We start from the raw sequence: 13466 nt of genomic DNA, 5'->3' as shown, positions 1-13466 counted from the left end.
CTCCCCCCCATGTGCACCCTCCTATTGTAGCTGATCCTTGATTGCTGTTGGCAAGTCAGTGAGAGGGATTTACTCCCAGGCTGATCAGCTTCAAGGACGCCGTGACCACTGTGGAGGAGCTCCTGTGCAGGGGCGACCCCATGGAGCAGGACTCAGTTCAGCTGGGCTCTGCACCTTAGCCCCATTGTGCCTCAGCCACAGTCGCCGCTGGTTTTCACAGTCAGACGTCACGGGGACTTCTCTTTCCAGCACTGGAACCCTGGGCTGGGACCCCTCACTTCTCAGCGGGGACCTCTGCAGGCAGGATATCCCTCCTGATTTTTAATCCACCACATGTGGGTGTGGAACCAGCTCATTCAGCGTCTCCGCCCCTCCCGCCAGGCTTGCTGTGGCTTCCTCTGTATGTCATTAGCTGTAGGACTTCTATTCCGCTGGGTTTCAGGCGGTTCTGAAAGGTGGTTGTTCTGTAGCTTAGTTGTAATTTTGATGTGGCTGTGGGAGGAGGCGAGCACTGCATTTCCCTACTCCAGCGTCTTGACCGGAAGCCCCAAGATCAAGAATCTTAAGTGTTTCTGCTTAGACCCAGTAATGCTTCTTCCAGGAACTGAACCTAAGGAAATGTGGTGGAAGCTTGCTTAACCAACTCCGGACTAATGCCGGTTTCCTCTTCTGTGCTGTGGGCCCACACTCCACTTCAGCCAGGTGACGGCCTGGCAGTGCCCTCCAGCAGCAGGCCACTGGGAACACAGCTGTGGTTGAACAAGCTGGGCCTGTTTTATTATTTATTGTAGAGAGGGAGCGTGCACACCATGGGTGTCTCAGGAAGAGTGCTCATAAGGGCTTATTATAGGATTTGGGCTTGTGTTAGGTAATTTGGGGAAGGGCTTGAGGAAGAGGGGCTTTGCATTGGATTGAATGTTATTAGACGGCGGGGCGATACTTTGGGTGTCTTAATAAATCTTATCTAGGAGGGCTGACTAGCGTGAGACTAAAGCTACACCTGCCAGGGAAGTAGCAGTCACTCCTGTTAGCCAGGAGATGGGGATGTTTGGTATTCTGTAGGTTGCACAGTGACCTTTTTTTCTATGTTCAGACAAAATTTTGAAGTGTTTCTTGTTTTGTCTTACTTTCTCATGGTCTCAGAGTGACCCTGGCTGATGTTGATGTTTCATGAGATTGTTTATGTCCAGCAGGAGAAGAGCATGGCCGCGCTGTGTACCCAGGCCAGCTTCAGACATCACTGAGGCCTAGCTGTGTCAATCAGCTTGCAGACATTCGGGGCTAGTTTGCAGACTGTTGCTTGGAATCAGTTGAAACCTGTTTATTATACTTTATGTAACTATAATTTTATTAGCATACAAAACATTGAAATTAGTGTTAAAAAAGGAATTCTATGGAAAATAAACATTTTTAGAAATACTTATTAAGGTGAATTGCTAACAGCATTTTTTTTTAACAGCTACTGAATTAGGGGTGGGTAAAAAGCAACATAGAGGCCCTTTAGAGTACATTTTTTTACCAGAAGGATTCTGCATGCTAACTGCTTTATAAGTGTCTTCCGGTTCTTACTCCCCTTTACTTTAAAGAAACCCACATTGTAAACTGCAAATGAAATATCACGTGTAACTTATCTAGTAAAGATGACGTGGAACTCTTATCACTGGAGCCACACTTACACACAAGGCCTTGACCTTCTAACACAGGTTAGTGCGTTACTGAACGTTGATATGTTTTAAGTTAAAAAATGTTTGAGGTATGTATATGTTCTTTTTTATGATGCTTCATTTAAAGCAACCTTTTAAGTTAACCTACCCTCTCTACTTCTGGTCAAGATATATTTAAGTCTTTAGGTAGATATCTGCCATCATCCATGAGAGCATAAAAGCTCCCTGTCACTTTAAAAGCATCAAGTGGAACATATGAAAACATAAAAACAGACCACGCAGCACTCAAAGAATGTCACAGGTTGGGATTTAATATTTACTCAGGCAAGCAAGTTTGCATTTTCTTTTCTAGAATTCATGGGGTAAGAGTGCTGTGTCTCCATGTAGGAGACACTTTGCAGAAGAAATGGGATCCAGGACTACCAGCAGACCTTGAGCATCACAGCTTACCTTCTCACTAAAATGAGACTGTGCCCGGCCAGCATGGCTCAGCGGTTGAGCATTGACCTGTGACCCAGGAGATCGCAATTTGATTCCCTGTCAGGGCACATGCCCGGGTTGCGGGCTCGACCCCTGGTAGGGGACGTGCAGGAGGCAGCCAGTCAGTGACTCTTTCATCGTTGATGTTTCTATCTCTCCCTCCCTCTCCCTTCCTCTCTCTGAAATGAATAAAAACAATTTTTAACAAATGAGACTGTGAGTTAAGTGGGTCCAGACTTCTCTGCTAATAGTGTTTCTTTTTTCTGATGACTTTCTCTGCGACTAAGTGGAAACAGAAGTGCATCAGAAATGTTTGTGGTGTGATACACTAAAATTTTTTTAATTAATAATAATAGAGCCCGGCCATCATGGCTCAGTGGTTAGATTGTCAATCCCCACACTGAAGGGTCATGGGTTTGATCACGTCAAGGGCACTTATCTGGGTTGCAGGTTCGATCCCTGCCCTGGTCACGGAGCGTGCGGAAGGCAACCAGTTGATGTGTCCCTCTCACATCGATGTTTCTCTCTCTCCCCCTCTGTCCCTTCCACTCAAAATCAGTGGGAAAAATATCTTCGGGACAGGATTAACAAAGTAATAGTAATAATAATAATAAGAGTAGCGATGTGAAGATGGCATCGTACGTAAACACCATGCTCGCCCTTTCCTACGACCACATCAAAATTACAACCAAACTACAGAACAACAATCAGAACCGCCGGAAATCTAGCCGAATAGGAGTTCTATAACTAGGGATATAAAGAAGCCATGCCCTAGCCAGTTTGGCTCAGCGGTTAGAGTGTCGGCCCTTGAACTGAAAGGTCCTGGGTTCGATTCTGGCCAAGGGCATGTATCTCGTTGCAAGCTTGATCCTGGCCCCTGTCAGGGTGCGTGCGGGAGGCGACCATTCGATGTCTCTCTCACATCGATGTTTGTCTCTCTCCCTTCTACTCTCTGAAAAGCAGTGGAAAAAATATCCTCTGGTGAGGATTAAAAAAAAAAAAAAAGCCAAGTCAGGACTGGTGGGAAGGGTGGAGACGCTGAAGAAGGTTGGCCCACACCCACACGTGGTTAAAAATCAGGAGGGGTATCTCAGCTGTGGAGGTCTGCTCTAAGAAGCAAGGGGTCGCAGCTCGGGATCTCAGCGCTGAGAAGTCTCCATAAATTCTAGCTGTGAAAACCAGCGGGGGTTGTGGCTGAATGAGGCAGAAGGCTGCTGGAGCCCCAGTGCACAGGCTTGGCCTCACTTGCTCTGAGTTCCAGAGCTGGGGCAGCAGCCCGAAAAGGCACCAGAGACATTTGGGGGGGGACTGAATTGTCTGGCTTTGAGGCGAGGGCTAGAGGGACTACTTTCTCCCAGTCAGAAGTATTGATCAGAAGCCAGTGCTGTTTTGCTGAGTCCTTCCCCAGCAGGTGCAGTTGGGCACCATATCTAAGTCCAAACACATGGCTGATACCATTTGCTCTGCCCTGGTGATGCCCTGAGACTCCACCCTACCCAACTTTCGGGCCCACCCACACTATTTCCAGTGGCTTTCCATACAGATGGTTTGTACTGAAGACCTTCCTATAATCTCTCAATGGTTCACAAGCCCCAAACAAGTAGCATCTGGCCTCAGCATGCCCCATACTGCCTGCTAAGTGGCCCTAAGCCTGGCACTAGTGGTAGCCAGCATTGGTTCACATCTTAGTCTCTCCCAGGCACCTCCAAGCCCAGAATAAGTGGCAGTCATCTGCAGATCACTTTGTAGCTCATACCAGGTGACCTCAGGCAGAACAAAGGAAGCAGCTGACTTTGGTCTGTACCAGAGCCCCTCCAAAGAGGCCCCAGAACCAACACACCTGGTGGCCAGCTTTATACCACACCAAAGCGCTACCCAGCTACCTCCATAAATGACATACCCAAAGGGCTGACTCAGCAAGCACCAGAGCCCCACTAAAGTGAATGCTGCTCCTTGGGGTCAGCACCAACACAACAGCTCCTCTGCTATAGTCATAACCAGTCCTCACATATAGTCAGCCTGAGGATCAATCCTTCCCATTGATGTGCCAACAGTGATCAAGGCTTAACTACAACAGGAGGGCACACAAGGGATACACCTTGAGCACACAGCTCAGATGACTAAGGAAACTGCAGCACTTGACCCCACATGACACCTACTACATAAGGCCACTCTACCAAGACCAGGAGATGTAGCAGCTCTACCCAATACATAGAAACAACCGTAGGGAGTCAGCCAAAATGAGGAGACAAAGAAACCTGTTCCAAATGAAAGAACAGGACAGAACTCCAGAAAAATAAAATAGAGACAAGGAATCTATCAGATGTAACGTTCAAAACCCTGATTATAAGGATGTTCAGTGAACTCAGAATATTAACAAAGAGAATAGGACACATAAAGAGGTAGAGAAGTAAAAACCAGTAAGAAATGAAGGATGCAGTAACTGAAATGAAGAATACATTAGAGGGAATCAAGAGCAGATTAGATGAAGCAGAGGACTGAATCAGTGACTTGGAATACAAGGTAGCAGAAAACACCCAGTCAGAACAACAAAAAGAAAAAAAGAATTTAAAAATATGAGGATATTTTAAGGGGCCTCTGGATAACATCAAATGTAACAACATTTGCATCATAGCGGTATCAGAAGGAGAAGAGAGATCAAGGAATTGGAAATCTATTTGAAGAAATGATGATGAAAAATTTTCCTAACATGGCGAAGGAAATAGACGTACAAGGCCAGGAAGCACAGAGAGTCCCAAACAAGATGAATCGAAAGAGGCCCACACCAAGCAAGACCCATCATAATTAAAATGCCAAAGGTTAATGACAGAATATTAAAAGCAGCAAGAGAAAAGCAGTTACCTATAAGGGAGCTCCATAAGAAAGATTCAGAGTGATGAAAAGCAAGGATTTACAACCAAGATTACCCAGCAAAGCTATCATTCATTTATTTATTTTTAAAATATGTATATTTTTAATCTATTTCAGAGAGAGGAAGGGAGAGGGAGAGAGAGATAGAAACATCAATGATGAGAGAATCATTGATCGGCTGCCTCCTGCATGCCCCCTGGTGGGATGGAGCCCACAACCTCGGCATGTGCCCTGACCAGGAATCGAACCGTGACCTCCTGGTTCATAGGTCGATGCTCAACCGCTGAGCCATGCTGGCCTGGCCCAGCAAAGCTATCGTTTAGAATCAAAGGATAGATAAAGAGCTTCCCAGACAAGAAAAAGCTGAAAGTTCATCACTACCAGACCAGTATAACAAGAAATGTTAAAGGGATTTCTAGAAGAAGAGGAGGAAGTAGAAAGAATAAAAAATATGAGCAGTAGAATGGCAATAACTACATACCTATCAGTAATTACTTTAAATATAAATGGGTTCAATGCCCTAATCAAAAGACGTAGGATGGCTGAATGGATAAGAAAACAAGGTCCATATATGTGCTGTCTACAAGAGACTCACTGCAGATCAAAAGACACACATAGACTGAAAGTAAAGGGATGGAAAGAGTATTTCCTGAAAATGGAAACAAAACAGGGTGGGCTAGCAACACTTAGACCAGGCAAAATAGACTAAAACAATGGCTATATCAAGAGACACAGGACCCGGGAATTCCACTTCTGGCTATTTCCCAAAATACTAATTTGAAAAGACATATGCATCCCTGAGTTCACTGCAGCACCATGTACAATATCCAAGATATGGAAGCAAACTAAATATCCACCAATAGATGAACGGATGAAGAAGAGACGGTACATATATACAATGGAGTATGACTCAGCTATGAAGGAAGAATGAAATCTTACCACCTACAGCATGGATGGGCCTAGAGAGTATTATGTGAAGTAAAATAAGGCAGACAGAGAAAGACAAATGCCATATGATTTCACTTATATAAGTGGAATCTAAAAAACAAAATAAATGAACCAACAAACTCATAGATACAGAGAGGGGTTGGGAGATGGGTGAAAGGGGGCAGGGATTAAGATGTGCAAATTGCCAGCTATAAAGACAGTCTCAGGGATGTGAAGCACAGCAGAGGGAATTAGTTAATAATATTGTAATAACTGGATGGTGTCAGGTGGGTACTAGACTTAGCAGGGGGATCATTTCATAAGTTATATAAATGTCTAACTGCTATGTTATATACCCGAAACTAATATAAAGTATGTTAACTGTAACTGAAAAATAAAAAAATACTTTAAAATATTTTAAAATTAATTAATTAACCAACTAACCACAGTCCTGTGTCAGGTAAGAGCTTTTTACTTGCAAAAAAACTCACATGAAGATTTAGGTCAAAAACTGTTCACTGAAACTTTATAATAGTAAAAAACAACAAACAACCTACATGTTTGTTAACGGGAGTAATGGAATTATGATATATCCAAAAGGTGAAATAGTATATAGTTGTTACAAGTTATGTTTTCATGAACTAACAAGCAAAATAGAGACACACTCATAGATAAAGAGCAGGCTGACCGCTCGCTGGGGGGGGGGGAGAGGGGGGATTGAGCAACAAAGGGAAAAATAAAAGAGAACTCTTGGAAATATGATTTGGGGGGAGAAGGGGGAGGTGGAAGAGGGTATGAGGGGATAAATGGTGATGGAAAAAAATAAAATTTAAAAAATAAAAGTAATGTTTTCAGATACTATCTTTTAAAAGGAAAATGTTCATGTAATATGAAATAAAGAGCAAACTACAGAACCAAATAAACTATGACCAGAATTTTAAGAATGTTAAAACTTACTATGCAAACAAAGTCTACATATACAGGGTAGGGCAAAAGTGAGTTTACAGTTGTGAGTACACGAAACAGTTTACTCTTGTATTATTATGTATTATTTATCACCACCATCCGTACAAACAACTGTAAGCCTGCTTTTGCCCCACCCTGTATAATTTGAAGGAAATGAACCGAGAACTGGACAGTTTACCCCAGATGCTGAGGTTTCGGAGGTTTTTATTGTGTTCTCTCTGCTTTTCCACACTTCCCAATAGTTCTATAATGAGGATGTGTTATTTTTTTTTATCAAGGGAAAATGCGTTTTAGGAAAAGGGTCCTAATGTTGGCGATTCTAGAAACACACCTGTGTCCGTATCATTCCGGCTCTGTCCTGCGTGTGCTTTGCTCGGTCCGGGAAGCTTTCATGTTCTCAAGTGAGCGGGAGAGAAAGGCACAGGCGTGATTTCTTCAGCGTGCGGCGCCCGCGGATTCGGTTGATGTTCCCAGCTTCCAAGGCCCAGCATACCTACCGCCTATGAATGAAGCTTTTGCTGATGACACCAACCCTCACCCCAAGGCAGATACCCCATATTTACACTGTTTCAGCGTCTACCAGGCTTTGTTTTAAAAAGAGAAGAGAAAAACCCCACGTGTCTTCCCCCTCCGCTGGCCACACGGCACGCCTGTCCCTTGGAAGGCAGAGGGGTGGCCATTTCGTATTCTTAGTGCCCAGGCAGACCTTTGCTCCTCGGTAACTGGCTAAATGTCTTGAACAAATGTACACTAGAACCCCCGCAATATAAAGATTTTTCAGAAGGGCTGTGTAATGTATTTGTCTTAAAATGTCAGTTGATAGTTTAAAACAAGTGTTCTCACTGGCCCACCCTAAAACGTAACAGTCTTTGAAGAGCACCCGCGACAGGAAAGCAGCCTGTTCAGCGCACTCTGCATTTCTTTTGATGGTCTGGAGCTCTTTTCACAGTAGAGCCGTGTGTGTGCGTGTAAATTGATGTGGCCATTTTAGAAGGGCAGTTGGGCAATATCTATCCACTGGAAAATGCACATAACCTTTGTACTTCCAGGCATTTACTCTCCAAATAAACTTGCACAGAGTAGGCAAACATGCGGACAGATGGCCTTGTTAGAGCACCGTTGGTCACGTTTCCCACTAGGAGAGGGACTGGGGCACTGCAGTCCTTGAGAACAAGATTGGTCTGTCTGTATTTCGCACCATGGTGGTGATGTTCTCCGTGTATGTGCGTATTGCATGCCAGGCGCTATACCATGTGAGATCTCACACAGTGTTTAATAATTCTCACAATAGCTATACGGCTGGTACTATTATGATGGCAGGTGTTAGTATCTATTATTTTGCAGTTGAGGCCTGAGGCACAGAAGTGAAATAACTTGCGCAAGGTCACACAGCTAGTAAGGGGCAGACCTGGTATTGAAATCCAGGCCGCCTGAGGTTCAAGCAGCCTGCACTGTGAACCTCTGAAATGCATAGTATCTTTTCTATCGACGGAGAAAGGTCAAGATACAGGGTCCTTGGCTTACGGAGGGTTGACTTACAGTTTCTTACGACGTAGAGAAGCATTACTCAGTCAGCAGAAACTGGCTGGGCCAGGCTGTGGTATTCCATAGGTTATCATGTGCATTAAGTGCATTTGCGACTTACGGTGTTTTCAGCACACAATGGGTTTATCCATGCGTAACCCTGTCATAAGTCAAGGAGCGTCTGTTAGATATAAAGAAGCGGTTCAGAACTGAATGTAGAGTATGCCGTCATTTGTGTTTTAATTTTTTTAAAAAGCAACAGCACAAACTGGAAAGATACAAAAGAAACATAACAGTGCTTCTTAAAAGGAGGAAATGGGTGGCCTTTAATCTTTTGCTTGTGTTTTAATAATAGGCGTATATTATATAAAATTTTTTAATCCTTACTGAGGATATTCTTTCTGTTGCTTTTCAGAGAGAGTGGAAGGGGGGGGAGAGACATCGATGTGAGAGAGACACATCCATTGGTTGCCTCCTGCACGTGCCCCAACTGGGCCAGGGATCAAGCCTGCAACTGAGGTATGTGCCCTTGGCCGGAATCGAACCCAGGACCCTTCAGTCCAAGGGTTGATGCTCCAACCACTGAGCCAAACTGGCTAGGGCTATTATATAAATTTTTAACTAAAATAAGTGTATCTGATATTTTGAAGAGTTATGATACTGAAAACTAAGCTGAAGTCATGAGGCTCGAATGCTTTATCCCTCCCCTTTTACATACCTCAGTATAGGGTTTCCCTTCTTCTAACATCCTGCCACCAGCTCTCAGTCCAAGATATCAGCTCTCTTCGGAATTCACTTCCTCTGGGGTTCATTGTTTACCTGACCCCACTTTGAATACTTAAGTTTTTGATTGACATAGCACCTTAATCTTCTATTGTTTCCCAAAGGATTTGAGACTGCTTATTTTAAGATAAGATTCCATAGGCTAATAGAGTTCTATACAGTTGAGCAGTAAGATTAACTTTTAGTTTCCTAGAATTAGGCCAAAAACATTTTTTTCCTGAATTCTGTATTTCCTGTGATTTGACAAAAGGACACATACCATTTTGTTTTTCTTTAAAAAAAAAAATAATAATAACAGGCTTTGTTTTATAGGCTCTTTTATGCAGTTGATTCCTCTCTGGTTGTTTCTTGGTGGTGGTTTTCTCTACCCGACTAAATTATAAGCTTCCTTAGGACAAATTCCGTTTTCTTTCTTTTTTTAAATTTTATTGATTGATTCTGAGAGAGAGAGAGAAATGTCAATTTGCTGTTCCACTTATATGTGCATTCATTGGTTGATTCTTGTATGTGTGCTGACCGGGGATCGAACCTGCAACCTTGGACAACATTGTAATCTGCTGAGCTACCTGGACAGGGCAAATTCCACTTTCTGTACTTTTTTTGTTTCATTCCTGCCTAGAAAATACTCACTTATTATTATGGTTGAAATTATAAATTAAGTAGCAACTGCAACCCTGCTGCATTTCAAAGATTATGTTACTGCCGCTTTTCAGACTTAATCTTTGAGCAGTTGGGAAATAGGTATTTTTGTCCCCCTCAGCAGGGTATCTTCTGGTAGCCCTCAAAAAAATTTTTTTTTAAATTTATTTCTTAGTGTGGAGCTTTTACTGAGTTGTTTTGTTTTTTTTTAAAGATATGTCTTTATTGATTTCAGAGAGAAGAAGGGAGAGGGAGAGAGAGAGAAACATCAATGATGAGAGAGGCATTGACCGGCTGCCTCCTGCACGCCCCTCCTGGGTTGGAGCCCGCAACCCGGGCCTGTGCCCTGGCCGGGAATCGAACCGCGATCTCCTGGATCCTAGGCCGACTCTCAACTGCTGAGCCACGCTGGCCGGGCTCCTGAGTTAGAGTTGGAAATTTGTCTCAACTTTTGTTGTTATAACAGTTAAATCTTTTAAAATATGGCTATAGCTTTTGTTAAAAAAGAGACAGTTCGTCCAAAATGGAGTCACTTGTGCTAAGCCCCACGTGAGCAAACCAAGACTTAGTACCTAACATAATTGCAGTTTCAGCCTCTCACCTTTTTCTTTCTCTTAGGCCAAGTTATCAAGGCATGGGACATTGGGGTGGCCACCATGAAGAAGGGAGAGATGTGCCACTTACTGTGCAAACCAGAGTATGCATATGGCTCGGCTGGCAGTGTCCCCAAAATTCCCTCGAATGCAACTCTCTTTTTTGAGGCAAGTATGTGTGTGATGCTCCCTTGTTAGCATCTGCTCCGCTCTGGTGCTGGTTCTGAAGCAGCAGGCAGTGGGAAGAGGAGCTGAACTCGCTGTTGAGATTAAGATCCAATTTATTTATTTTGGAGCTCGGCTTCTTGAATTGTTTCCCACAGACCCAAGGGGTGTGTGCCAGTGCTTTCTTAGAAACGTGTCTCTGGCACAGAAAGGTCATATCCAAATAAACAAGTGGCCAGGCTTAGGAATAAAGGTTCTGGTCGGTGGCGTGCGTATGACATATTAAAACTGACCAGAGGACAGGATGGAAATGTGGGAAATAAATGTTGAAATATGCCTAAATCAAGTTTTAAGGTATTTCCATGTTATAAAGGTTTATAAATGTCACAGATCTCATTAGACACAGTAGGGGAGATAGTATGTTATTCATCGTGTGTTGAATTACACATATTTGGCCAAACCTGATTCTAAAATTGAGGGGGGGAATACCTGAAACAGCGTAACTGGGGAAAATCCGCCCGTAGGTGATTACAGGCCTGATTTCATAGGATTTATTCTTACATTTTAAGAAGGGAATGCCATGAACCTGGGATGGAAAAGTGGTGGTGTCTCAAGTCAGACAAAATAGTTTGGGGCCAGCACTTTGTAGCTCTGGCTTTTTGCCCACCAGCAGTTCTCGTGTTTCCTGTCTGTCTGTGCCACGCTCCCCGCAGGATGCGGGCCCAGGCGTCAGCAGTACTGGAAGGTTCTTTCCAGGTTCCGAACAGTGCCGCGCTCTCGTCTTCCTACCCTCTAATGACTGAGACGCATAGATAAATATAAAGCAGGGCTTTATCTTGTAAAATGAAAAGGGGAATCAGTTGTCCTTGCCCTTAAGTACGTTAAATTGGCTTTGTTTGATCTTTTCTCAGCCAAGTCTCTTTTTCCTTTCCAGATTGAGCTCCTGGATTTCAAAGGAGAGGATTTGTTTGAAGATGGAGGCATTATCCGGAGAATCAAAAGGAAAGGGGAAGGCTATTCATACCCAAACGAAGGAGCCACAGTAGAAGGTAAGCGCTGAAGCTAGAGCCAACTAGCCTTTAAGAGTTGGGTTCCATTTATGTGGATGAAATGGAGATTTCTTTTTAAAAAGCTTGTTTATAGAAATAAATATATTGAATATATATCAAGAATAGCTTTAAATTTAACACTTATTTAGTAACTATTTCATTTAGTAAATATTTACTCACCATGTGTGTGCCAGGTACTGTGCCAGCCTCTGCCAAGTCACAAAATGAACAGAAGAATATCCTGTCCACCAGGGAGTTCTTACTGCATGAACTCTCTGGTGTGCCAACAGCTGTATTAGTGGCTGTACGTAGCTATTCATTTATTTCTCACAATAACCTTAGACGGTAAGATTTATTATCCCAAGACGAGAAAAGCGAGTTTAGAGAAGTTATATAAATTGCTAGTTCTGGAGTTACTAAACAGAGCAGTAGATTACAGTGCCCTTCAGGCCTCTGAAACCCATCTCACTGGCTGTGATCAAGATAAAAAAAAACAAAAACCAGTTCTTCATTTTCACTCAATCAGAATTGGATGATAGTGTTTGTTCTGTTCTATGTCAAGAGACCTGGGTTCAAGGCCTGCTTTGCCATTTATGGAGGGACCTGAGGCTCTTCCACTTTTTCATTGGCCGAGTTGGGAGCGAGGACACTGCTGGTCTTGGCTGACTGAGCCTTCCTCCTCCCAGAGCACATCGGGCCCACCCCTGGGTGCGCTGCTTGTCAACTTGGTAATCAGCGTTTGCGGTTTCCCCAGTTCACAGTGAGCGCTTGGGGGCTAGAAGCTTCTTCATCCCTTGGTTTCCAGCATCGCCCACAGTGCCTTACACACACTTGGTGCTCGTTAAATGCTTTCTGCGTGGATACGTGCTGGACAGATGCCACTTAACTGAGCTGAAGTACTTCAAAAAGGAGTTGTGAGAGGACTATTTCCATTAAGGAAAAAAAGCCACTAAACAAAGGTGGCAACGTGAACGGTTATAAAAGGCATTTTCACTGGAAAATAAAGAGTTCATTTAAAGCTGTAAACTGGAATAGTTGATTTTTTTATCTCTAATGTTGTATATACTACTTTGGACCCATATTTCATTTTTATGAGTTTGGCAAATTAGTCCGAATTAGTAGTTTTAAAATTGGAACTGGTTATAAATGGTTATAAACGACTGTACTGTTGCAGTTGAAGTGCTTAGGTGGTTATCATTCACTGTACGTTTAGAATAAATAAAGAAGAGCTTGGGTGTGGAATGTGGGAGAAACACCTAGACCAGGAGTTGGGAGGTGGGGACCTGGCTCCCTCCGGCTGCGTCCGGGCCTCGCCTCTGAGCGTTGGCTGCCCTCAGACGCGGTGACGCAGGCAGGGTAGGCCTCTTGGTGTCTAGGGCCCTGCTGCCCTGACCATGCTGCGATGGGATTCTAATGTTTATGAGCTACAGGAATGAAAGAAAATTCTCTTCAGTGTATTAACAAGCGCTGTTCAGTGTGCTTTTTCTTACCTCAATTAAGATGACCGTCTTGTAATTTTTATTCAGTGTTGTCCCTTTTTCATTTAAAAAAGTCACCATGTTCTAAAGTATTCTAATGGACATTACGATGATGGTTAGTCGTGGCACTTTAGTTTCATGCCAGTAGGGGCTGCATTGTTACTTTTAAGCTTTGCCTTCACAGAAAATCCAATCTGACTGACATAAGGCTCTGAAGAGCCAGCAGCTCCTCTTCCCCCAGCTCCGGGCCTCGGGCCTCGCACATGCTCTGCTTTGTTAAATTCAGTGCTTGTAGCCAGTCCATCGGGGTGCTGGCTGGATGTGGCT

General features: G+C 43.6%; 1 protein-coding gene across 4 annotated transcripts in view; it reads left to right on the top strand.

Annotated features, from left to right (window-relative positions):
* Window positions 1-13466, top strand: part of FKBP5 (FKBP prolyl isomerase 5) — a 90815-nt gene that overhangs the window by 50037 nt on the left and 27312 nt on the right. For all 4 annotated transcript variants that reach the window (XR_013999003.1, XR_013999004.1, XM_081140159.1 and 1 more), the window contains exons 4-5: window positions 10473-10615; window positions 11547-11661. Coding sequence is in view for 2 of the 4 variants with exons in the window: in XM_081140159.1 (XP_080996285.1) it covers window positions 10473-10615; window positions 11547-11661 (258 nt within the window). In the remaining 2 variants the exon portion in view is untranslated. The remainder of the gene's footprint in view (window positions 1-10472; window positions 10616-11546; window positions 11662-13466) is intronic.

Source organism: Miniopterus schreibersii (assembly GCF_964146895.1).
Source record: "Miniopterus schreibersii genome assembly, chromosome: 6".
Taxonomy (NCBI): Eukaryota; Metazoa; Chordata; class Mammalia; order Chiroptera; family Miniopteridae; genus Miniopterus; species Miniopterus schreibersii.
The sequence above is the reverse complement of the archived record's forward strand: the minus strand, read 5'-3'. Positions and strand labels throughout refer to the sequence as shown.